The sequence below is a fragment of the Mobula hypostoma genome, chromosome 6 (assembly GCF_963921235.1).
Source record: "Mobula hypostoma chromosome 6, sMobHyp1.1, whole genome shotgun sequence".
Classification (NCBI taxonomy): Eukaryota; Metazoa; Chordata; class Chondrichthyes; order Myliobatiformes; family Myliobatidae; genus Mobula; species Mobula hypostoma.
This window is the reverse complement of record NC_086102.1, coordinates 109,551,163-109,578,530: the sequence shown is the minus strand read 5'-3', so window position 1 is coordinate 109,578,530 and position 27,368 is coordinate 109,551,163. Positions and strand designations below refer to the sequence as shown.

At 41.5% G+C, this 27,368-nt stretch overlaps 1 protein-coding gene across 1 annotated transcript in view; it reads right to left on the bottom strand.

The window, feature by feature from the left end:
• LOC134348739 (glial fibrillary acidic protein-like) overlaps positions 1–27,368 on the bottom strand; it is a 41,859-nt gene that overhangs the window by 4,062 nt on the left and 10,429 nt on the right. Inside the window, exons 3-6 of the mRNA XM_063052542.1 lie at positions 23,250–23,341; positions 18,343–18,427; positions 16,114–16,200; positions 4,308–4,501 (exon numbers count right to left, since the gene is read on the bottom strand). Coding sequence (XP_062908612.1) covers positions 4,308–4,501; positions 16,114–16,200; positions 18,343–18,427; positions 23,250–23,341 — 458 coding nt within the window. The remainder of the gene's footprint in view (positions 1–4,307; positions 4,502–16,113; positions 16,201–18,342; positions 18,428–23,249; positions 23,342–27,368) is intronic.

The following is a 27,368-nucleotide window of genomic DNA, read 5'->3' as shown; positions in this document are numbered from 1 at the left end:
ATCTTTTTTCCCCTTCCTAATTAAGCCCTTTGTCCCCCTCTGCTGAACTCTGAATTTCTCCCAGTCCTCAGGTGAGCCACTTTCTCTGGCTAATTTGTATGCTACTTCTTTGGAATTGATACTATCCCTAATTTCTCTTGTCAGCCACGGGTGCACTACCTTCCTTGATTTATTCTTTTGCCAAACTGGGATGAACAATTGTTGTAGTTCATCCATGTAACCTATAAATGCTTGCCATTGCATATCCACCGTCAATCCTTTAAGTGTCATTTGCCAGTCTATCTTAGCTAATTCACGTCTCATACCTTCAAAGTTACCCCTCTTTAAGTTCAGAACCTTTGTTTCTGAATTAACTATGTCACTCTCCATATTAATGAAGAATTCCACCATATTATGGTCACTCTTACCCAAGGGGCCTCTAACGACAAGATCGCTAATTAACCCTTCCTCATTGCTCAAAACCCAGTCCAGAATAGCCTGCTCTCTAGTCGGTTCCTCGACATGTTGGTTCAAAAAACCATCCCGCATACATTCCAAGAAATCCTCTTCCTCAGCACCTTTACCAATTTGGTTCACCCAGTCTACATGTAGATTGAAGTCACCCATTATAACTGCTGTTCCTTTATTGCACACATTTCTAATTTCCTGTTTAATACCATCTCCGACCTCACTACTACTGTTAGGTGGCCTGTACACAACTCCCACCAGCGGCTTCTGCCCCTTAGTGTTACACAGCTCTACCCATATCGATTCCACATCTTCCCGGCTTATTTCCTTCCTTTCTATTGCATTAATCTCTCCTTTAACCAGCAACGCCACCCCACCTCCCCTTCCTTCATGTCTATCCCTCCTGAATATTGAATATCCCTGAACGTTGAGCTCCCATCCCTGGTCACCCTGGAGCCATGTCTCTGTGATCCCAACTATATCATAATCATTAATAACAATCTGCACTTTCAATTCATCCACCTTATTACGAATGCTCCTTGCATTGACACATAAAGCCTTCAGGCGCTCTTTTACAACTCTCTTAGCCCTTGTACAATTATGTTGAAAAGTGGCCCTTTTTAATGCTTGCCCTGGATTTGTCGGCCTGCCACTTTTACTTTTCTCCTTTGTACTTTTTGCTTCTACCCTCACTTTACACCCCTCTGTCTCTCTGCACTGGTTCCCATCCCTCTGTTGTGAACTAACCTCCTCACGCCTAGCCTCTTTAATTTGATTCCCACCCCCCAACCATTCTAGTTTAAAGTCACCTCAGTAGCCCCCGCTAATCTCCCCGCCAGGATATTGGTCCCCCTAGGATTCAAGTGTAACCCGTCCTTTTTGTACAGGTCACGCCTGCGCCAAAAGAGGTCCCAATGATCCAAAAACTTAATAAAGCAATATAGTAATTTTTATTTACTTGTTTTATTTGATAAAATATCACTGATTTCTAAGTTTTGCTTTACTCCTTCGAACTGTTGCTTCATTACACCACAAGCAACTCTAACCATTTATCAGATCTCTAGCTACCTAATTCCTCATCGGGGATAAACTATTAGGCGAATTTCTATTTTCACCACATTCCCAGCAATATAAAGATTTTAAAAAGAGTAAAGATCAGCTTTATTTGTCACATATACATCAATACATACAATGAAATGCATTATTTAGACCATTAGACATAGGAGTAGAATTAGGCTTTTTGGCCCATCAGTAATTTGCTCCACCATTTAATCATGGCTGATCCTTTCTTTCCCCTCTCCTCAGCCCCACTTCCCGTAATCTTTGATGCCATGGCCAATCAAGAACTTATCAATCTCCACCTTAAATGCACCCAACGACCTGGCCTCCACAGTAGCCTGTGGTAACAAATTCCACAAATTCACCACCCTCTTGCTAAAGAAATGTCTCAGCATCTGTTTTAAATGTGTGCCGCTTAATCCTGAGGCTGTGCCCTCTTGTCCTAGACTCCCCCACCATGGGAAACATCCTTTTCACATCTACTAACAACGCAAACAACAAGAATTCTGCAGATGCTGGAAATTCAAGCAACATACATCAAAGTTGCTGGTGAACGCAGCAGGCCAAGCAGCATCTCTAGGAAGAGGTGCAGTCGACGTTTCAGGCCGAGACCCTTCGTCAGGACTATCTGAAGGAAGAGTGAGTAAGGGATTTGAAAGTTGGAGGGGGAGGGGGAGATCCAAAATGATAGGAGAAGACAGGAGGGGGAGGGATGGAGCCAAGAGCTGGACAGGTGATTGGCAAAAGGGATACGAGAGAATCATGGGACAGGAGGCCCGGGGAGAAAGACAAGTGGGAGGTGGAACCCAGAGGATGGGCAAGGAGTATAGTCAGAGGGACAGAGGGAGAAAAAGGAGAGTGAGAGAAAGAATGTGTGTATAAAAATAAGTAACGGATGGGGTACGAGGGGGAGGGGGGCCTTAGCGGAAGTTAGAGAAGTCGATGTTCATGCCATCAGGTTGGAGGCTACCCAGACAGAATATAAGGTGTTGTTCCTCCAACCTGAGTGTGGCTTCTTCTTTAGAGTAGAGGAGGTCGTGGATAGACATGTCAGAATGGGAATGGGATGTGGAATTAAAATGTGTGGCCACTGGGAGATCCTGCTTTCTCTGGCGGATAGAGCGTAGATGTTCAACAAAGTGGTCTCCCAGTTTGCGTCGGGTCTCACCAATATATAAAAGGCCACATTGGGAGCACCAGACACAGTATATCACCCCAGTCGACTCACAGGTGAAGTGTTGCCTCACCTGGAAGGACTGTTTGGGGCCCTGAATGGTGGTAAGGGAGGAAGTGTAAGGGCATGTGTAGCACTTGTTCCGCTTACACGGATAAGTGCCAGGAGGGAGATCAGTGGGGGGAGATGGAGGGGACGAATGGACAAGGGAGTTGCGTAGGGAGTGATCCCTGCGGAATGCTGAGAGAGGTGGGGAGGGAAAGATGTGCTTAGTGGTGGGATCCCGTTGGAGGTGGCGGAAGTTACGGAGAATAATATGTTGGACCCGGAGGCTGGTGGGGTGGTAGGTGAGGACCAGGGGAACCCTATTCCTAGTGGGGTGGCGGGAGGATGGAGTGAGAGCAGATGTACGTGAAATGGGGGAGATGCGTTTAAGAGCAGAGTTGATAGTGGAGGAAGGGAAGCCCCTTCCTTTAAAAAAGGAAGACATCTCCCTCGTCCTAGAATGAAAAGCCTCATCCTGAGAGCAGATGCGGCGGAGATGGAGGAATTGCGAGAAGGGGATGGCGTTTTTGTGAGAGACAGGGTGAGAAGAGGAATAGTCCAGATAGCTGTGAGAGTCAGTGGGCTTATAGTAGACATCAGTGGATAAGCTGTCTCCAGAGACAGAGACAGAAAGATCTAGAAAGGGGAGGGAGGTGTCGAAAATGGACCAGGCAAACTTGAGGGCAGGGTGAAAGTTGGAGGCAAAGTTAATAAAGTCAACGCGCTCTGCATGCGTGCAGGAAGCAGCGCTAATGCAGTCGTCGATGTAGCGAAGGAAAAGTGGGGGACAGATACCAGAATAGGCACGGAACATAGATTGTTCCACAAAGCCAACAAAAAGGCAGGCATAGCTAGGACCCATACGGGTGCCCATAGCTACACCTTTAGTTTGGAGGAAGTGGGAGGAGCCAAAGGAGAAGTTATTAAGAGTAAGGACTAATTCCGCTAGATGGAGCAGAGTGGTGGTAGAGGGGAACTGATTAAGTCTGGAATCCAAAAAGAAGCGGAGAGCTTTGAGACCTTCCTGATGGGGGATGGAAGTATATAGGGACTGGACATCCATGGTGAAAATAAAGCGGTGGGGGCCAGGGAACTTAAAATCATCGAAAAGTTTAAGAGCGTGAGAAGTGTCACGAACATAGGTAGGAAGGGATTGAACAAGGGGGGATAAAACCGTGTCGAGGTATGCAGAAACGAGTTCGGTGGGGCAGGAGCAAGCTGAGACAATAGGTCAGCCAGGACAGGCAGATTTATGGATCTTGGGTAGGAGGTAGAAACGGGAAGTGCGGGGTGTGAGAACTATAAGGTTGGTAGCTGGAGAATGGGCCATGATGGAACAGCAGAGGAGACTCGATGAGCTGAATGGCTTCACTCTGCTCCTATGCCTTATATACTCCTTAGTTTGGTCTGAACATGTCTCTAGGATAAAGAAATACAAAATGTCACGAGCTGGGCTGTTCAGCAGTTTCTGATGTGTTCCGTATGTTTGTTTCAGATTACAGAGACTACTTTCACTGCTTCAGAATAATGAAATAAATTGCAAATAATGCAATTTCCTAGATCTGCTATGGATAGTACTGACCTTGCTTTCCGTTCCACTTGACCCAGTAAATTTTTGTAAGTGACAATCTCTCGCTCTAGCTGTGTCTTTATATTTAACAGTTTCTGATATTCGTTTGTGTGACGGACAATCCTTTTCTCCAGAACCTTACCGCATTCTGTCTGTCTGAATATATCTTTGTCCTTTTCTAACAGCGAGTTCTTCATTAGTTCATCCTTCCAAGAAAATAACTTCATATTTAACAGCTGTAAACATGTTACACAGGTTAAAAGCTATGCTATATCTTATTAATCTCTGCAGAAAAAGAATAACTGAATACTATTGACAGAAAGAAACCAACATAGATGACTGGTTGAGTAGAACTTAGATGAAACAAAATTTGCATTTCATAAAGTTCATCAGTGCCTCCTCTTTCTGAGGCTGAAGAGAGTTGGACTACGCACATCTCTGCTCATGTCATTCTGCAGGTATGCAGTACAGTATCCCAACAAACTGCATCACAGCTTGGTATGGAAACTGCACTGTGGCATACAGGAAGGCTCTACAACAGGTAGTCAAAACTGCCCAATGCAAGACCAACCTACCCATCATCAAGGATGTGTATACAGTGAGGTGACAGAAAAGGGCCAGTAACATCATGAAGGATCCCACCCACCCTGTTCATGGACTGTTTGTCCACTCCCACTAAGGAGGAGGATACGTAGCATCCACACCAGGACCACCAGATCAAATACAGTTAGTTTCCCCAAACAACAAGGCCGATCAACACCTCCATCCACTAACTCCCCTACCACTTCATTTCCCATCAGTCATCTTATGTATAACCTAGAGTCACTTTATGGACATTCAATCATTGTATACAAGTTGTCTGATGCATTTTTATTTATTATGTTATTATTTTTGTAAATTTTGAGCTGCATTGGATCTGGGGTAACAAGTTTCATTCTCCTTTATGTTTGTACAGGAAATGACATAAGCAATCTTGAATAAAATATTATGGCAGATAACCAAAACTTCCGTCAACAAAAAACCTCCCACTCAATATCTGCAAGACCAAGGAACTGAATGTGACTTCACACTGGCAGAGTGCAGACAAGCATGAAGTTTTGGACTTTGGTAGGACCAACCAGGGTAGGTCTTACACACTGAATGGTAGGGTACTGAGGACTATGGTAGAACAAAGAGATCTTGGAATACAGGTACATAGCTCATTGAAAGTAGCATCACAGGAAGATAGGGTCATAAAGAAAGCTTTTGGCACATTGGCCTTCATAAATTAATGCACTAAGTTCAGAAGATGAGAGGTGATGTTGAAGTTGTACAGGACATTGGTGAGGCCTAATTTGGAATCTTGTGTGCAGTTTTGGTCACCCATCTACAGGAAAGATATAAACAAGTTTGAAAGAGTGAGAGAAAATTTACAAGGATGTTGCCGGGACTGGAGGACCTGAATTATGAGGAAGGATTGAACAGGTTAAGACTGTATTCTTCAGAACATAGAAGATTGAGAGGAGATTTGCTAAAGGTATACAAAATCATGAGGGGTATAGGTCGAGTAAATGCAAGGAGGCTTTTTCCATTGAAGTTGGGTGGGACTACAACCAGAAGTCATGGCTTAAGGGTGAAAGGTGAGAAGTTTAAGACGAACATGAGGGGAAACTTCTTCATTCAGAGGGTTGTGAGAATGTGGAATGAGCTGCCAGCACAAGTGGTCCATATGAGCTCAATTTCAACATTTAAGAGAAGTTTGGATAGGTACATGGATAGTAGGGATATGGAGGGTGATGGCCCTGGTGCAGGTCATTGGGAATAAGCAGTATAAATGGTTTTGGAGTGGACTCGATGGGCCAAAGGGTCTGTTTCTGTGCTGTACTTCACTATGACTGTCATCATCGAAAAGTCAGCAGTGGAAAGGGAGAGCGACTTCAAATTCCTAGGTTTCAACATCCCTGATGAGGAAAGTTTATGTGATCTGGGGCTTTTCTCTTTGGAATGCAGAAGGACAAGAGCAGATTTAGACCATAGGACACAGAAGCAAAATTAGGCTATTCATCCCATGGAGTCAACTCTGCCATTTCATCACGGCTGCTCCTGGATCTCATTCAACCCTGTACACCTGCTCTCTCATATGCCCTGACCAATCAGGAATCTATGAACTTTTGCTTTGAATATACCCATGAACTTGGCCTCCACCAGAGTCTGTGGCACAGCATTCCACAGAGTCACCACTCTCTGACCAAAAAATTCCTCCTTCCTTATGTTCTAAAAGGTCACCCCTCAATTTTGAGGCTGTGCCCTTTAGTTCTGGATACCCCCACCAGAAGAAACATCCTCCTCACATCCACTTTCATCTATTCCTTTCATTATTTGGTAGGCTTCAATGAGATCACTCACATTCTTCTAAGTTCTAGTGAGTACAAGCTCAAAGCTGCCAAACGTTCCTCATATGTTAACCCCTTCGTTCCTGTATTCCTTGTGAACCTCCTCTTGATTGTCTCCAATGACAGTGCATATTATCTCCTTGCTTTTATATTCTATTCCCCTTAAAATAAATGCCAACATTGCATTTGCCTTCTTTACCAGCTCGACCTGTGAACTAACATTCCTGGAATCTTGCATGAGGACTCCCAAGTCCTTTTGCATCTATGACGTTTGAATTTTCTCCCCATTTAGATAATAGTCTGCACTATTGTCCCTTTTACCAAAATGCATTATCATACATTTCCCAACACTATTCCATCTACCACTTTTGCCATTCTCCCAACTTGTCTAGGTCCTACTGCAATCGCATTGCTTCCTCAGCACTACTTCCATGTATTTTCTTATCATCTGCAAACTTTGCCACAAAGCCATCAATTCCACTATCTAAATCACTAACAATGTGAAAAGAAGTGGTCCCAATACTGACCCCTGAGGAACACCACTCTTCACCGGCAGCCAACCAGAAAAGGCCCCTTTATTCCCACTTGCTGCCTACTCTATCAGCCATTCCTCTAGCCATGCTACTATATTTCCTGTAACACCACAGGATTTTATCTTATTAAGCAGCCTCATGTGAGGCACCTTATCAAATGCCTTCTGAAAATCGAAGTAAATGATATCCACTGTTTCTCCTTTATCCACCCTGCTTCTTACTTTCTCGAATAATTCTAACAAATTTGTCAAGCAAGTTTTCCTTTTAGTCATAGTCATAGTCATACTTTATTGATCCTGGGGGAAATTGGTTAAAACATGAGGATGACTATCTGCTGCCGCCAACAGAGATTATAGCAGAGGATGGTTACAGAAACCATACTGACTTTGACTTATTTTATCATTATCCTCCAAGTACCCCAAAAGCTCATCTTTAATAATGGACTCCAACACTTTCCTAACCACTGAGGTTAGGCCAACTGGCGTATAATTTCCGCTCTTTTTGTCTTCCTCGCTTCTTTTTTTTAAAATATAATTTTTATTGAATTTTCAAAAAGAATACATGAAAAAAAAAGAATCTACCCTCCCCCTCCCCCCCCCATATATAGTCCTACCTAAAAAAGAAGAAAAAGAAAAAAAAGAAAAAAAAAGAAAGAACCGCCTGGTTATTGGAAGGTTTCCACATGCTCCATGGGATTCAAAATGAATTTGGTATAATTATTCGTTCGTTACTTTCCCCAAGTGACCAAATTCTTTATCGGAGCACTTAAATATGCCATCCTATCTTTTATAAATAAGGGCGCCAAATATTCAAAAATGTTACATATTTATCTCTTAAATTATAAGTAATTTTTTCAAGTGGAATAGAACTAGCCATTTCATTATTCCAACGATCCATACTTAAATACGAATCAGATTTCCAAGTTACTGCTATAGTCTTCTTAGCTACTGCCAATGCAATTTTTATAAATTCTTTCTGATATTTATTCAATTTAAGTTTCGGTTTTATCCCCTCAATATCACCTAATAAAAATAATACAGGGTTATGTGGAAGTTGAATTGCAGTAATTTGTTCCAATAAAATTCTTAAATTTATCCAAAAGGGTTGAATTTTAAAACAAGACCAAGTAGAATGTAAGAAAGTACCAATTTCTTGATTACACCGAAAACATTTATCAGAAAAATTTGAATTTAATCTATTTATTTTTTGCGGTGTAATATATAATTGATGTAAAAAATTATATTGTACTAATCTAAGTCGAACATTTATTGTATTTGTCATACTGTCAAGACAAAGTCTTCACCAATTTGTTTCATCAATAATAATATTCAGATCTGTTTCCCATTTTTGCTTTGACTTATGGGTTCCTTGTTTAATTGTCTGTTCTTGAATCAAGTTATACATACAAGAAATAAATTTTTTAATTTTCCCTTTTTGAATTAAAATTTCAATTTCATTAGGTTTTGGCAAAAACATTGTTTGACCCAGCTTACCTTTTAAGTAAGCCCTTAATTGAAAGTAACAGAAGAAAGTATTATTAGATATTTTATATTTATCCTTTAATTGTTCAAATGACATCAATATACCTCATTCAAAACAATCTCCTATAAATTTAATCCCTTTTTGGTACCAATTATATAAAAGTTGATTGTCCATTGTAAAAGGAATAAGTCTGTTTTGGAACAAAGGTCTCCTTGCTAATAGAGATTTCTGTGTTTCATTATCAACATTTATCTTATTCCATAGATCAATCAAATGTGTTAATATAGGGGATTCTTTCTTTTCCCGTATCAATTTAGATTCCCATTTATATATAAAATCTTCAGGTCTATTTTCTCCTATCTTGTCTAGTTCTATTTTAATCCATGCTGGTTTTCAATCATCGAAGAAAGATGCAATAAATCTAAGTTGATTTAAGTTAATCTAAGCTTCTTAAAGAGTGCAATTTTCCAGTCCTCCGAGACCATGGTAGAATCAAGTGATTCTTGAAAGATCATGACCAATGCATCTGTTATCTCTTCAGGAATCTCCTTCAGAACTCTGGGATGTGGTCCATTTGGGCCAGCTGACTTACCCACCTTAAGACCTTTGAGTTTGCCCCGCACGTATTCCTTTGTAATAGCAACGGCACTCACTCTTACTCCCTGACACTTACGGGCCTCTAGAATACAGCTAGTATCTTTCACAAAGTACTTAAAGTTCATCTGCCATTTCTTTGTCCCCCATTACTACCCCACCAGCATCATTTTCAGTGGTCCAACATCAACTCTCACCTCCCTTTTAATCGTTATATAACTGAAAAGACGTTTAGTAAACTGCTTTAAATTATCACCTAGTTTGCCCTCATTTCATCTTTTCCCTTCTTGTAGCTTTTTAGTTGCCTTTTGTTGGATTTTAAAAGCTTCCCAATCATCCAACTTCCTACTCACTTTTGCTACCTTATATGACTTTTCCTTGGCTTTCACACAGTCCTTAACTTCCCTTGTCAGCCATGGTTGCATACCCCTGCCATTTGAAAACTTTTCTGTGGGACATATTTATCCTGCACCTTGTGAACTATTCCCAGAAACTTCAGCCACCTGTGTTCTGCCGTCATCCCCGCCAGTATCCCCCTCTAATCAACCTGGGCAAGCTCCTCTCATGCTTCTATAATTCCCTTCATTCCATTGCGATACCGATAGACGTGACTTATGCTTCTCCCACTCAAATTGCAGTATGATTTCAATTATGCATGCTATGATCACTGCCTCCTAGGGCTTCCTGTACATTAAGCTGACTAATAAAATCTGGGTTATTACACAACACCCAATCTAAGATGCCTTTCTCCTAATAGGTTTGAGCATAAGCTGCTCCAAAAAGCCATCTCATAGGCATTCAACAAATTCCCTCTTGCCATCCGACAGCAACCTGATTTTCCCAATCTCCTTGCATATTGAAGCCCCCATTACAATTACCCTAGTACATGCCTTTTCCAGCTCCCTTTGCAATCTCAACTCCACATCCTGGCTACTATTTGGAGGCCTATATATGATTCCCACAATGTTTTTTTTTAACCTTTGCAGTTTCTTAGCTCCACAAACAAACATTCAACATTCTCTGACCCTATGTCACCTCCTTATAAAAATGCAATTCCACCTCTTACCAATAGAGCCACCCCACTGCCTATGTCTTCCTACTGTCCTTTTGATACAAAGTATATCTTTTGAAGTTAAACTCCTAATGATAACCTAATGTCAGCCAAGACTCAGTGATGCCAACTTCATAGTGACCAATCTTTAATTGTGCGATGAGTTTATCCACCTTATTCTGAATTTGATAGAGGATAAGATGATTAAGAGGCGTATATAGAGTGGACAGCCAGAGACTTTTTCCACAGGCTGGCAATGCCTAATACAAGAGGGCATACTTTCAAGTGATTGGAGGAAATTATGGGGGAGATGCAAGAGGTAGTTTTGTTTTTACAGAGTAAGTGCATGGAAGTAATAACACACATTGATGAAGGTAGAGCAGTGGATGTAGTGTATATGGATTTCAGTAAGGCACTTGATAAGGTTCCCCATGCAAGGCTCCTTCAGGAAGCAAGGGGAAATGGGATCCAATTGAATAAACAAATGGTTAATCCAATAGTTAAACATACATTGTGAATATAGTTTCAATTTCGTAAAATTTTTGGTTTGAACAAATTTATATTATCAAGCTCTATTATATCTAATTTTTTTCAACCCTCAATTATGGACCGAGCCTTTTAAATATGGAAAACGAAAGGGATAACATGTTTTCGTGACTTACTTCTAGATAACTGTTTCATGTTTTTTGAACAGTTATCGAAGAAATTTGATTTGCCTAGATCCTATTTGTTTAGATATTTACAAATAAGAAATTTTAAAAATACTATGTTGCCTACCTTTCCAACCTCATACCCTACTGATATCGATAAAATTTTAGGTTTAAATCCTCGTCAGAAAGCATTAATAGCATCTATGATATAATTATGAAATTACAGCCTTGTATATCTGATAAAATTAAAAATGAATGGGAAAGGGAACTTCAACTTTGCCTACCTATAGAGAAATGGGATAACATTTTTCAATTAGTCAGTACTTCCTCGAAATGTGCTAAACATATATTAATACAATTTATAGTGCATAGAGCCCATATGTCTAAAGATAAATTAGCCCATTTTTATTCCCATATAAACCCTATTGGTGACAGATGTCACTCTGAAGTGGCTTCTTTAACTCGTATGTTTTGGTCCTGCCCTCTTTTGGAAAAATATTGGAAAGATATTTTTGATACTTTCTCAATAGTTCTATGTTTTGACTTACAACCCTATCCTATTACAGCAATCTTTGGATTGCCAATGGAAGAGCATAGATCTTTGTCTTTTTCAGCCTGTCGGATGATTGCCTTTGTAACTTTAATGGCCAGAAGATCTATTTTATTGAATTGGAAGGAGACCAATCCTCCTACTACATTCCAATGGTTTTCCCAAACTATATTATGTTTAAATTTAGAAAAAATTAGAAGTGATAATTTTGATCCTTTGGTTAAATTTGAAGAAACGTGGAAACCATTTATTCAACATTTTCATATGATGTAATTTGACCTTTCCGAATCCTTCTTATTAACTTAAAATATATGAATAGAGGAGTGGAGTTGACGACATTACTGAATGTGTTTGATTTAAGATATTGGTCTAGCCCTGTTTTGTTCCGTTTGCTTTTTTTGGGTTTAGTATTTAGTTCTTCTTTTTCCTCTTTTTTTTGGGGTTTTTCTTTATTTTTTTTTCTTTTTTTCTTTATGGTTAATTACATCATGAGTTTGGAAGTCTATTTTACCTGTGTTATCTGAAATCTTTTTTGTGTATGTTTATTACCAATAAGATTATTCCAATCTCTTTGTATCAACATTGTTGTTTTGTTTATAATTTTGGAAAAATTAATAAAAAGATTTTAAAAAGAAAGAGGCATACATAGAGTGGACAGCCAGAGACTTTTTCCACAGGCTGCAATGGCTAATACAAGAGGGCATACTTTTAAGTGATTGGAGGAAATTATGGGGGAGATGCGAGAGGTAGTTTTATTTTTACAGTGTAAGTGCATGGAAGTAATAAAACACATTGATCAAGGTAGAGCAGTGGATGTAGTGTATATAGATTTCAGTAAGGCATTTGATAAGGTTCCCCATACAAGGCTCCTTCAGAAAGTAAGGGGGCATTGGATCCAAGGAGACCTTTCAGTAAATGGAACCACCATGCTGTGCCTCCTGCATACACACAGATCCTGAAACTGTAGGATCCAGTGCAGAAAGCTCTTACAGTGCTGGTCTGAAGTAGTAGATGAGCTTCTACATGAAGGCTGAGTCAGTAGACTGGTCTATGTTCGAAGGTTCAACTACTGGCCGAGATGAGTACGTCACCACCATCACAGATGCATCAGCAAGTGTACCGAGGCACGTATACCAAAAAGGACAATGCAGATGTTTCATTCCTTACTGGTCTAGGTCTGCAGCATTCAAATTAGGTGACCAACCTTTGCAAGAAATTGAGATATGACCTCTGGAAAGTTATCAGGGATGCCAAGGGACAGTATCAGGCCAGCAGTCAGTTGTGGCAGGTTTACATCTACAATAGGCATCATCACTAACAATTGCACTTCCCCTCCTGGTGACCTTAACGCATTCTATGCAGGTTTTGATAGACGGGGATTGGTATGTCACCATCCACCCAACAGCCTCCAAGACACTTGGACCCACCGTCAGGTTGCAAACATTAGATCAGTCTTCCAAAGAGTGAGCCCACAGGAATCATCTGGACTGGACACTGTCCCTGACCATGTCCTTAGATCCTGTGCAGATCAACTGGAGAGAGTACTTGCAGACATTTTTAACTTCTCCCTGCTTCATCCTGTGGTTCTCTCCTGATTTAGTGCCACTATTATCCCCGTACCCAAGAAAAACAAGGTTAATGTGCCTTAATGACTACCGCCTACTGACCCTGATATCCACCATTATGAAATGCTTCAAGAGGCTGGACATGGCATGCATTAACTCTAGCGTCCAAGGCAACCTGACCCACTGCAATTCACCTATCACTGAAACAGGACTACAGTGATGCCATTTCACTTACCCTACACTAATCTGAGGCATTTGTACAATGAAAAATACAGTAAACTGTTTATTGACTACAGCTCCACCTTCAATCATATATTTCCAAGCCAACTTCTCACCAAACTCTGGACCCTGCGTGTCAACACCTCTGCTGAAACTGGAACCTTCACATCTGACCAGACTACAAGAACAGTATGAATAGGCTGCAACGCCTCCACCATGATCATCCTCAACACTTGCATCCCACAAGGTTGCACCTGTGCACTCATGACTGCAGAGCCAAATTCTGCTTTAACACGATCTACCACTGTAGTGAGCCACATCAAAAATAACAATGTCAAGGTACAGAAAGAAGATAGAGAGCCTAGTAACATGGTGTCATGTTCACAACCTTTCCCTCATTTGTCAGCAAAATAAGAGAGCTGGTCATTGACTTCAGAAAGGCATGCTCCTGCCTGCATCAATTGTGTTGAGGTCAAGAGTGTTGAGAGTTACAAGTTCCTAGGAGCGAACATCACCAACAGTCTGTCACCCATGTAGATGCCATGGCCAAGAAAGCTTCTATTTCCTCAGGAGGCTAAAGAAATTTGGTGTGTTCCCATCGACCCTTAATTTTTATCAATGCACCATAGAAGCACCCTATCTGGAAATATCATAGCTTGGTACGGCAATTGCTCTGCATGTGACTGCAAGAAACTGCAGAGTTATGGATACCACTCAGTGCATCGGAATCTAGCCACCCCTCCATGAACTCCATCTAGAGGTCTTGCTTCCTCTGTAAAGCAGCCAGCAAATTCAAAGACATTACCCACACAGGCCACTCTTCTTCTCTCCCCCACTGGGCAGAAGATAAAAGCCTGAAAGCACTTACCACCAGGAAAAGGACGGCTTCAACTGTTAAAAGACTAGTGAATTGATGACAAATGGGTGACACTGTAGTATAGTGGTGCCAGTGACAGATTCAATTCAGATGCTGTCTGTAAGGAATTTGTGGCTGTGTAGGTTTCTTCCGGTTGCTCCATTCTCCTCCCATAATCCAAAGATGCACGGGTTAGTAGGTCACATGAGGTAACTGGGCAGTGTGGAATTGTTTGGCTGGAAGGACCTATCACTGTGCCATACTTCTAAATAAACCATCACCATCCAGGACATGCCCCCTTCTCATTAGGGAGGAGATACAGGAGCCTGAATGCCCAAACTCTTCACGAACAGCCTGTTCCCTTCCACCATTAGATTTTCCAGCGATGCATGAACACAAACTTTTAAGTTACTTTTCAGCTGCATTATTTAATTTTGTAATTTATAGATTTTTTTGTTTTTGCAAACAAATTCATGTCACATGTCAGTGATAATAAAGAGGTATATTTTCAGGCTGACTGAAGGCATTGCTGATACCAATAAGCAGAGGTCAGAGAATGGCATTTTCATTAGAGTATAAAGACATGCCTTGACTTATTTTTTACTCAGTATCTCCAGCTATAAATACATACAGTGGAGGATGGTGCTGAGATAGACCTGGGGTTTGTCAGTGGAAATATCAAGATTATTGCATTCACACAATATTGTTGAAGGACAACATGTAAGGAATTAAAAAGAAATGAAGGATCGATTCTGGAAAAAGCATGAGGAATAGGAACAGCAATAGATCTTATGACCCACTAGATCTGTTCTACCTGTCAGTAAGGTCAATGATTTGGATTTGGACTTCTGTTTTCCACACCAGTTCCTATAACCCTCAGTTACTGTGTTCCCTTTCAGATGCAGCCACTGAATGTATATTCAGTGACTCAAGCTCCACAGTTCTTTGTAGAATTCCAGAGTTTGGGAATTCCAAAATATCTGAAAAAAAGAAATTTTCAATCTCCATCTTACAACCTGCTCATTACTTCAAAACTGCTTGTTACTTCAGATGTACCACAAGGGACAGTGTCTTTTCAGTATTTATTTTGTCAAACCCCATAAGAGTCATTTATTTAGAGATATAGCACAGAACATGCCCTTTTGGCCCAAAGAGCCACACTGCCCAGAAACCCACCTAATCACAGGACAATTTACGGTGACCAAGTAGCCTACTAAACTGGAACATCTTTGGACTGTGGGATGAAACTGAAGCAACTGGAGGAAACTCACATGATTTACGGGGAGGACGTACAAACTCCTGACAGAATCTTACATATTTCAATACGCTCACCTCTCATTTTTTTTCCTCCAAAGGGTTTAGGACCAATATGCATCAATCCTTCATCCCAGAAATCAACACAGTGAACCTTCTCTGTACTTCCTTCAATGCTAGCATAAGCTTCTTTATATTTGGAAAGCAAAACTATATATATTACTCCAGGTGTGTTCTCACCAGCAGCCTGTACAGATCAATAAAATCTTCCCTGCTGCTTTTCTGCTCTCCCTCACCATGAAGGTCAACATTTCAGTTTGCTTAATACTCATGATGCATGAAACTGCAGATGCTGGAATCTGGAGCAATAAACAATCTGCTGGAAGACTCAGCAGGTCAAGCAGCATCTGTGGGAGGGAAGGAATTGTCAATATTTTAGATTGAAACCCTGCACTTGGACTGAGACTAGAGAAATCCATACCACAAACATCAAGGCAGGCAGCCTTCTTTCAGGCTAGTAATGCAGTTTGTTACTGAACCCAAATTCCAGGTCAAAAAGCCACAAAAAGAGACCGTCTACCAAATAACCAAAATATTTTCTTTAATTCAGCCATGTTGCAGTAGGGTTTCTAGCTACAAATTAAGAAAATTAATCAGGATATCGGTGAAATAACAACTGCTAAGATACTTACTTTTAATTTTAGTTCATTCATTTCTTTACGATAGCATTCTAGTTCATTCTTGGCATTTTCCAATGCCCTAGTGCTGGCTTCCTCAAACTGTGAAAGTGACAAAAGTGAATGAGACACATGTCTGGAAAAGTGCATTCAATGTATGACAACACTAACATAAAAATCGCCAACTGTTTATGAATACAAGAAACTCTGCAGATGCTGGCGATCCAGAGCAACACACACAAAATGCTGGAGGAACTCAGCACATCAAGCAGCATCTATAGAAATGAATAAACAGTTGATGTTTCAGGCTGAAAAACCTGAACTGTAATATGAAACTAGGTTTGCTATCTGAGGCATCAATGTTTTTGGCCTCTCATTCTGACTGTCTGATTAGTTATTAATCTTCTTACAGAACAACTCAGCTGTGTGTGTTTGATTGTATAGCTCGGATTCCCTACACAGTATGACCTCATCTTACATTGGCTAGGGCAGAAGAACTACCAGAGGGACTTAGCAGTCAAGCAGCATCTGTGGAGGAAAAGGGGTAGTCAATGTTTTGGGTGCTGATGTGGGGACCTGGCCTGAAACACTGACTACCCTTTTGCCTCCACACCCAGTTCCCACAGTACTTTCCTTCTGTGCTCTCGATTTCAGCAGCTGCAGTCCAGTGTGGCTCATACTGACTAGGGACCAGTATGAGCACAGACAGTGCAGGGAATCAGGGTCAGGTTAGCCTTTAAGGGCAGGGATGAGAGAGAATTAGAGATCAGGAGCAGTAAATAAAGAGCCAGGGGCTGGAGTGACCTTCCATGCACGTGTGAAAGTACCCCTTAACATCCCCCAGCCATTCCAGCTCCATGAATACCTTATGGTGGAAGGTGAACACATGACCAAGACAACCTCCATCTGGCTTGAGCAGTATATGAGTGAGCAGTGATCTTACTTCACCAAACGAACGCAAGTCTTAGAGTCCAGGGTCAAGGACTGGAGGTCAGAGGCTGCCTGTCCTGGGGATGACGGCCTGTGTGTGTTTAAGTGAATGGGTAACTGGGTGGAAAGGTGGGAAATAAGCTTGTTTTGCTGCTTTGTGCTCTAGATTCTGGCTTCTTCCTTCGTTCCCAGTCCTGATGAAGGATCTCGGACCAATGAGTCAACCCTTTCCACAGGTGTAGCAGACCTGCTGAGTTGCTTCAGTGCAGGGTGCCACAGTAGTGTAGCAGTTAGCACAACACCATCACAGCTCAGGGAGTCAGGGTTCGGAGTTCAATTCTGGTGCCGTTATAAAGAGTTTGTATATTGTTACAAGAATACACATAAAATTAAGATGTTTGCTGGCCTGGGCTAGCATCAGTGGCATCAGCAGTTGGTCTGCCACCTGCCCTCAGGGGAAGGAGAGATAAGGAACAATGGAGCAGCGTCTGGAGATGTGTAATGAAGGGATGTGGGAGAGAGAGCTGTCTGGAGCGGCTCCCCCCTTTGAACCCTGAACTGTTTGAAGTGATGGACAGGCGATACCCCAGCAGGGGGATAAAAAGGGACAGGTTCGCTAAGACAGGGTCACACGCCACCCGAGGTAACGAGACCCTGGAAGCGGTGCGCCTCTCACGAGTGGGTGAGAAGTACCAGACAACGCCCGGGGTGGAAAGGTATGATCAGCGGGAACCCGGTGTGTGTCCGCCCTTGCCTGGGTGCCGGGTTCACTGCAGAGGATCGACCGCATCTGGAGGAGGGGTCACAGTCGGTGACCTCAGGTGACATCACCAAGGACCCGCCCAAAAGTTGCTTGTGAGCCATCTCGCAGGTCTGTGAGTGAAGCAGTGTTCTGAATGATCAGTTGTTCCTGTTCTCTCTGTCTCTCTCCCCCCACGTTGTCCCTCGCCATGGCAACGATTACTGCGAACTGAACTGGACTGAACTTTGAGTCATTTTGAAATTTGGTCATTTACCCCCTAGACAACGATAGAGCTTGATTGATGCTGTTATCTTAATTCTGTGCACATGTGTGGTTATCATTGTTGAACTGTTGCATTTATTATCCTTTCGATTACTGTGTTGCTTGTTTCTTTAATAAAACTTTCTTAGTTCTAGTACTCCAGACTCCAACTGAGTGATCCATTTCTGCTGGTTTGGCAACCCAGTTACGGGGTACATAACAATATCCTCATGAACTGTGTGGGTTTTCTCTGGGTGCTCTGGTTACTTCCTCAGTCCAAAGATGTAGCGGTTAGTAGGTTAATTACTCACTGTAAATTGTCCTTTAACTAGTCCAGAGTTAAATAGGTAGGGTGCTGGGTAGCACAGCTCATTGAACTGGAAGAGCATTGCATCACTAAAATAAAACATAACATTTTAAAAGTTTGTTATTCTTGCTTGTGTTACTTTGCTGAACACTGTGGGCATGCTACATTGGTGCCAGAATGCACGTCAACACTTTTGGGCTGACTATGTGAGAAAAGAGCAAGGCCTGTGTACTGAGGATCTTTGATGTTGGATGCTGTTTCTCTATCTCTGTATTGGTCTATTCCACTGTGTCCCCCTCCCCCACAGCATTTTGACATTTCAAGTGTTCATCTACCTACCTTCCTTTCAGACAATAAATTCCAGACTCCTACCTCCCTCTAGAGGCAAAAGCTTTCCTTGTTTCTTCTCTAATAGTATTTACAGTGAACTTATACCTGTACTAGAGGTTACCGAATCATAAAATGCAGAAATAGGTCTTCTAATGGTAATAGGTCCTTCCTATTTCCTTTATATACACCACTCATCTCAATTAAATCTCTTCTCAGTCTCCATAGTTTCAAAGAAAACAACTCTAGTTTAACAATCTTCCCTTGTACAGTAGTAAGGCAACACGCTGTATACCTTCTTTCCTGCACATGGTCACCAGAACAGCACTCCAGTTATCTAGTGTTGTATAGAGTTCTAACATCCTCCCTGCTCAAATATCCTTTCCTTGCATGTTCAGGAAAGATTCAAGAGTGTTTAAATGTGGGATCCTTCATGTGGTCACTGGCCCTTTTTCAGCACCCTTCTGCATATCAGTGTCTATAAAAAGTAGACATCGCCTCTTCAAAGTTTTCCTGTATTATTGATTTACAATATTGAATCACAGTGGATTTAATTTCTTTTTTGATACTGATCAACTGAAAAAGGCACTTTGTGTCAAAGTCAAAACATCTCTACAAATAATCTAAATTAACTACAAATATAAAACACAAAATAATTGTTTGCATAAATATTTACCCCCTTCAAGTCAGTATTTAGTAAACGCACCTTTGCCAGCAATTACAGCCTCAAGTCTGTGTTGATAGGTCTTTATCAGCTTTGCGCATCTGGACACTGCAATATTTCCCCAGTCTTGTTTACAAAACTGCTCAAGCTCTGTCAGGTTGCGTGGGGATCGTGAGTGAACAGTCGTTTTTCAAGTCCAGCCACAAATTCTCAATTAGATTGAGGTCTGGTCTCTGACTTGGCCACTCCAGGACATCTATTTTGATGTTTTCAAGCCATACTTGTGTAGCTTTGGCTTTATGCTTGGGGTCATTGTCTTGCTGGAAAACAAATCTTCTACCAAGTTGCAGTTCTCTTGCAGACTACATCAGGTTTTCCTCCAGGATTTCCCTGTATCTTGCTGCATTCGTTTTATCTTTTACCTTCCCAAGCCTTCCAGGGCCTGCTGCAGTGAAGCATCCCCACAACATGATGCTTCACTGCCATGCTTCACAGCAGTGATGGTGTGTTTTCGATGATGTGTGGTGTTTAGCGTTTAACCTGATGGCCAAAAAGCTCAATTTTGGCTTCATCAGACCATAGAACCTTCTAGCTGACTTCAGTCTCCCACATGCCTTCTGGCAAACTCTAACAGTGGCTTTCTCTTTGCCACTCTCTCATTAAGCTGTAACTGGTGCAGCTCCTGACCAAGTTGTTGTCTGCACAGTCTCTCCCATCTCAGCCACTGAAGCTTGTAACTCCTCCTGAGTTGTCATAGGCCTTTTGGTGGCCTCCCTCACTAACTCCCTTCTTACCCAGTCACAAGGTTTTTGAGGACAGCCTGCTCTGGGCAGGTTTACAGCTATGCCATATTCTTTCCATTTCTTGATGAATGTTGTAACTGTACTCCAAGGGATACTCAGTGACCTGGAAATTTTCTTGTATCCATCTCATGACTTGTGCTTTTCAATAACCTTTCCATGGAGTTTCTTGGGGTGTTCTTTCGCCTTCATGGTGTAGTTTTTGCCAGGATACTGACTCACCTGCAGTTTGACCTTCCAGGTACAGGTGTATTTTTACCACAATTAACTGAAACACCCTGACTGCACATGGTGATCTCCATTTATGATTATGTGACTTCTAAAACCAATTGGGTGCAATAGTGAAGATTTGGTGTGCCATATTAAGGGTGGGGGAAGGGAAAGAGAATGAATACTTATGCAATCAATTATTGTGTTTTACATTTGTAATTAATTTAGATTACTTTGCAGAGATCTGTTTTCACTTTGACACGAAAGAGTCCTTCAGTTGACCAGTGTCAAAAAAAAATTAAACCCACTGTGATTCAATGTTGTTAAACAATAAAATGTTACAGCTATACAAGACCTTGGTCAGACCCCACTTGGAGTACTGTGTTCAGTCTGGTCACCTCACTACAGGAAGAATGTGGATAGAGTGCAGAGGAGATTTACAAGGATGTTGACTGGATTGGAGGGTGTACCTTGTGAGAATAGGTTGAGTGTAGTTGTCCTTTTCTCCTTGGAGCGACGGAGGATGAGAGGTGACCTGATAAGGGTGGATAAGATGATGAGGAGCACTGATCATGTGGATAGCCAGAGGCTTTTTCCCGGGGCTGAAACGGCTAACACGAAGGGGCATATTTCAATGGCTATGTGCCCAGTGACTCCAGACCTTTGGGCACAGAGCTTGAAAAAAGCGACGTAACTGACTTTTAACATTGGAAACCAATGACTTGTTTGTTAGGTCTTGCCACTCGCTGTGAAAACAGAGACACCTCATTCTCCATTATTAGGGATAGAGAGAGAGCCTGTGGTATGTCGAAGGCCGGGTAAACAATGTAATCTTTGGGGTAACTGTAAATCTGTGTCTTTACTGTTGTTTTGCTCACGCTTGAGTGCTCAGTGGCAGGTGCTGATGCTTTCCTTTTGCCGGTAGTGGGGGGGGGTGGGGATTGTTGCTTGCTGCCACTTACGCACAGGAGGGAGGGGAACTGGGGGGGCATTTGAGGTTCTAACATTTAACTGTTGTACATTCTTTGGGGCACTGTTTTCATGGATGGATGCAAAGTAAAAGCATTTCAGGATGTTTATTGTATCCATTTCTCTGACATCAAATGTCCTTTTGAAACCTTTGATACAAGTTTGTGCAAGATATGCACTCCAAGGAGTTTGAAATGCTCACAGTTTGCATATCTCTTGTGTATTTTATCTATTTTATTGACCTATTCTACCTTTAAAGAGCTGCCAAAGAGCAGAAAACAACAGCAGGGAGGCCATATTAGTAATTTTATGAAATGTGAGTTCAAGTCGATTATCAAGGCTGTCGATCTAGATGGAAAATGCACAAGCTAGCGTTGTTTTCTTCAGAATAAAGGAGAATGAAACATTGAAAATTTACAACACAGTCGGACATTTTACCCTTTGACTATGTCACTAACACCTCTTTGTATTCACTTCAAAGCACTTTTTAAATATTCGAGTACAAAAGTGGTCATGTTATGTTACAGCTATAAAGGACGTCGGAGACACCCCACCTGGAGTTCTGTGCTTCGATTTGGTCGTCATACTATAGGAAGGATGTGATTAAGCAGGGGAAGGTACAGAAGAAAATTTACAAGGATATTGTTAGGACTGGAGAACTTGGATAATGAGTGGTGACTGGATAGACTGGAACTGCTTTCCCTGGAGCTAAGTTGGCAGTCGGAATGGGAATCAAAGTGATAGGTCAGAGGCTGGGACAGTTCGTGCAACGGTAGATACAGCCAGCAGAGAAACAGTGAGGTCGGATAGGAAGTGCATAGGGTATAAATGGATCTACGTTAATGCAAGTAGTATCAGGAACAAGAGTGCCGAATCTAGAGCATAGATCAGTACATGGAACTGCGCATGGTTCACGTACTTGGCTGTCACAAGTACAGGAATGGCTGCTAGATATTCCAGGGTCTAGATGTTTCAAAGGCAATGGGGAGAGAGGCAAAAGTAGTAAGGGGGGGGAGGAGAAGAGAGAAAAGGAAGTAGTGGCATTGCTCATCAGTTATATCACAGCTGAAGAAAGTGAGGACATCCTGAAGGGATCATCTATTCAGTCAGTTTAAATAGAAGTCAGAAACAGGAAGGGAGCAATTATTCTTTTGGGGTTATTCTATAGAACTGTCAATAACAACAGAAACATTAATGAACAGATCGAGGGGCAGATTTCAGCAGGTCCCGCTGAGGGGTCTCAGCCTGAAATATATTCCAAAATGCCACACAATTTGATAGGGTGGTTAAGGCGGCCTCTGGTGTGTTGGCCTTCGATAGTTGGAGGACTGAGCTCAAGAGCTACAAGGCAAGGTTGCAGCTCTATTAAGTTTGGTCTAACCAGTTTCAGAGTATTGTGTTCAGTGGCCTCATTACAGGATGTGGAAGCTTTAGAGTGGGTGCAAAGGAGGTTTACCAGGATGCTGCCTGGATTAGAAAGCACGTCTTTTGAAGAAAAGTTGAGCAAGCTAGGACTTTCCTTTGGAGGAAAGGAGGATGAGAGGTGACTTGATACGGGTGTATAAGATGTTAAGAGGCATTTTTAGAATGGACAGCCAGCACCTTCCCCCACCCGCAGAAATAGCTAACACGAGGGGGCGTGATTTTAAGGCGATGGGAGTCGAGTACAAGGGAAATGTCAGAGGTAACTTTTTTTTTTATATATATACACAAAGTGGGTGCATAGAACATGTTGCCAAGGGTGGTGGTAGAGCCTGATACATTAATGGCATTTCAGAGGCTCTTAGATAGCGACATGGATGAAAAAAAGTGGAGAACAATGTGGGAGGGCATTTAAGAACAGTGCAACATTGTTGGATGAAAGGCCTGTATGTTTCTATGTATATGATTCAGCACATGTCCTTAAAATAGTTAGAAGCCACTTTCTTCTTTTGTACTCACCTGATCACATATTTCTTCCAAGATAACTGTATTTCAGTAAGCTTAACCTTACGTTGAAGTTTATCCAACGCAACATTGGTTTCATCAGTTTTCTGAAAGTTCAAATTTATAATAATAGTTCAGTTCACTTCAACTAAAAGACAACAAAGCTAAAATTAAAATATTTATGCAAAGGTGGTTTACCAGGATGGTGTTAACAGCTACGGTGCTAATTTTCTGTCTTTGCAAAATAAATATTTTAATTATAGAGATAAGATTTGTAAATTATTTCAGATGGTTCAATGCTAGAAATTTGATCTAAGACCACCCCTTTTGGACAAGTGTGGGCTACACACAAACAGAATTAGGGCTAAAGGCACTTCAGAGAAACTTTCATTGGTTTGTGGTTGTTGTGTTTTATACTTGGGGTGAAGGAAAGATGTGTTTAGTGGTAATATCTCTTTGGAGATGGCAGAAGCCACGGAGAATAATGTGCTGGATGTGGAGTCTCATGGTGTGGTAGGCAAGGACAAGGGGTACTCTGCCTGTTATGGGAGCTAGAAGATGGCAGAGGAAGTAAAAACTCTGTTCTTTGAAAGAGGACATCTCAGATGTTCTGGAATGGGAAGCCTCATCCTAAGATGTGTCAGAGATGGAGGAACAGAGAAAAGGAAATAGCATTTTTAAAAAGCAACAGTGTGGGAAGAGGTACAGTCAAGGGTTTTTACAAAGGATACAATTAGACAGCCTGTCTCCAGAGATGAAGTCAGAGAAATCGAGAAAGGGGAGAGAAGTGCCTGAGAAGGACAAAATAAATTTGAGGGTAGGGTGGAAGATGGAGTCAAAGTTGATGAAATTTACAAGCTCAGCATGGGTATCAGAAGCAGCAGTTGGTGTAGTGCTGGAAGAGCTGGGGAGCATTCCCTATGTAGGTTTGGAATATACACTGTTCCACATGGCTGATGCAAAGGTACGTGCAGCTGGGGCCTTGTGGGTGCCCACGGCTACACCTCGGGTTTGAAGAAAGTGTGAGGAGCAAAAGTGAAATTGTTGAGTATGAGAAATAGTTCTGCCAGATGTAGAAGGCTGGTGGTGGAGGAGTCTGATTAGGTCTGTTGTTCCTTTTAATTTTCCTTAAGTATTTCATATTCTCCTTAGATCTATCTGGAAATGCTAGATTTTTCCCCCAAATTTAGAAAGCCAGATTTTTTGGAAAATGAAGCATGACAAGTTATTGAATTACTTAAACAGAAGTATGGAGCAAATGTTCACTCAACATCTAACAGGCACTAAAAATTCACCATTACTTCTAACCAAATCTACTTAAATTGTTTATCCTGATTGACCTATCTACATTCTGCACTCTTGGATAAGAGAAATTTAATAATCTTCGTTAAAAATGAACTGTTTTGTAGTTTGTTTTTAAAAAGAGTTAATTCAGCTTCCCATCAGCTTTTCCTGACTGAAAACAGGACCAGTTTGTTCCAATACAACCCCAATTTTTGCCAGTTTCATTTTTGCTCTGCATTGCCAATGTGCTGAGCTTTTTTAAAAAACACATCCACCCGAAGTCCATGCCTACAAGCAGCAAGACCGCAAGACACAGGAGCAGAATTAGACCATTTGGCCTATTGAGTCTGCTCCGACATTTCATCATGGCTGATCCATTGCCCCTTCAACCCCATTTCTCCTGCCTTGTCATGTAACCTTTCACGCCCTGACTAATCAAGAGCCCATCAACTTACACCTTAAATACACCCAATGATCTGGCCTTCACAGCCTCATGTGGCAACAAACTTCAGATTCACCACCCACTGACTAAAGAAATTCCTCATCTCCATTCTAATTGGATGGCCCTCTATTTTGAGTTTGTGCCCTCCGGTCCAAGGCTCTCCCATTATAGGAAACATCCTTTGCACATCCACTCTAAGCCTTTCAACATACTATAGGTTTCAATAAGATTCCACCCACTCCCCTTCTAAACTCCAGTGAACATAGGCCTGAAACCATTAAACACTCATGTGATAAGCCTTTCATTTCCAGAATCCTTCTCGTGAACCTCCTCTGACCCCTCTCCAATGTCAGCACATCCTTTCTTAGATAAGGGCCCAAATCTATTCAATACTTTAAGTGAGGCCTCACAAGTCTCTTTATAAAGCCTCAGCATTACATCCTTGCTTTTATATTCTAGTCCTCTGAAAATGAATGTTAACATTGCATTTGCCTTCCTCACCACTGACTCAATCTGCAAGTTAACCTTTAGGGAATCCTGCATGGTGTCTCCCAAATCCCTTTGCACCTTAGGTTTTTGAATTTTCTCCCCATTTAGAAAACGATCCTTCAACCAAAGTGATGACTGTACATTTCCTGACACTGTACCATCTACCACTTTTTTTGCCTATTCTAATCAGTCTAAATCCTTCTGCTGCCTCCCTGTTTCCTCAACACTATCTGACCTTCCACTTACCTCTGTACCATTCACAAACTTAGACACAAAGCCATCAATTCCGTTATCCAAATTATTGACATACAGCATAAAAAGAACCGGTCCCAAAACTGACCCCTGCGAAACACCACTAGTCACTGACAGCCAGTAAGAACAGGTTTCACTTATTCCCGCTCTTTGTCTGTTAATCAGCCAATGCTCTATCCAGACTAGTACCTTTCCTACAATACCATGGGCTATAACCCTAACACTTGCTAACCAACTCATGTATGACCTTAAGGTCTTCTGAAAGTTCAAGTACACAACATCCACCAATTCTCCTTTCTTTATCCTGCTTCTTATTTCCTCAAAGAATTCCAACAGATTTGTCAGGCAAGATTAAGGAAACCATGCTGACTTTGGCCTACTTTTTTCATATGCTTCCAAGTGCCCTGAAACTACTTTCACAATCAACTCCAACATCTTCCCAACCAATGAGGTCAGTCTAAATGGCCTATAATTGCCTTTCTTCTGCCTCCCTCCCTACCTGAAAAGTCGAGAGACATTTGCAATTTTCCAGTCCTCCAGAAGCATGCCAGAGTCTATAGATTCTTGAAAAATCATGACTAATATCTTCACCATCTCTTCAGCTACTTCTTTCAGAACCCTGGGTTGTAGTCCATCCGGTCCGAATGACTTACCCACCTTCAGACCTTTCAGTTTCCAACCATCCTCTCCCTCATAATAGCAACAGTGCCCCCTGACGCTCTCAAACCTCCAGCATTCTACTAGTGTCTTCCACAGTGAAGACTGATGGAAAATACTTATTCAGTTTGTCTGCCATTTCTTTGTCCTCCATTACGACTTCTCCAGTGTCATTTTCCAGTAGTCCAATATCTACTTTCGCCTCTCTTTTACTCTTTACCATATATACCTGAAAAAAACATTGGTATCCTCTTTGATATTATAGGCTCACTTGCCATCACATTTCATCTTTTCCTTCCTTACATTTTGTTTTAAGTTGCCTTCTGTTGGTTTTTAAAAGCTTCCCAATCCTCTAAATTTCCACTAAGTTCTGCTCTATTATATGCTCTCTCTCTCTCTTGCTTTCATGTTGGCTTTGATTTCCATTGTCAGCCACAGCTGCATCATCCTGCCTTTACAATACATCTTCTTTGGGATTTATCTATCCTGCACCTTCTGAATTGCTCTCAAACTCCACCCATTACTGCTCTGCCTTCATCTCCACTAGAGTAATCCAGTTAGTCCCATTCCCCTCAGCTATTTCCATATCCTTGCAAATCTGTTTCCCTCAACAGCTTGTTCCATTTCCCATTAAAATTATTGGTCACCTCCACTCTTGCAGATGATATGTTCCAGACCATTATCATCTTTTTTTCATCATACATCAATTTGTTATCATTCAAATTTTTCACCTGGTGTCTCCCAGCCTTTCACAATCTAATTGAAACAAGTTTACACTGTATCCTACCCAAACCGTTCCAGGTAAAGCTGCAATTCATTTGAATTTATTTGCATTCAATGCCACCATGTGGGCTTCTCTACACTGCTCATAGTTTGCAACACAGAAACAGGCCTTTTGACACAATTTATAAAATGCCAGCTAAGTGCCTAACCCCATTTATGTGTTTCATCTACATACCTCTAAGCCTTTCCTATCCACATACCAGTCCAAATGTCTTTTAAATGCAATT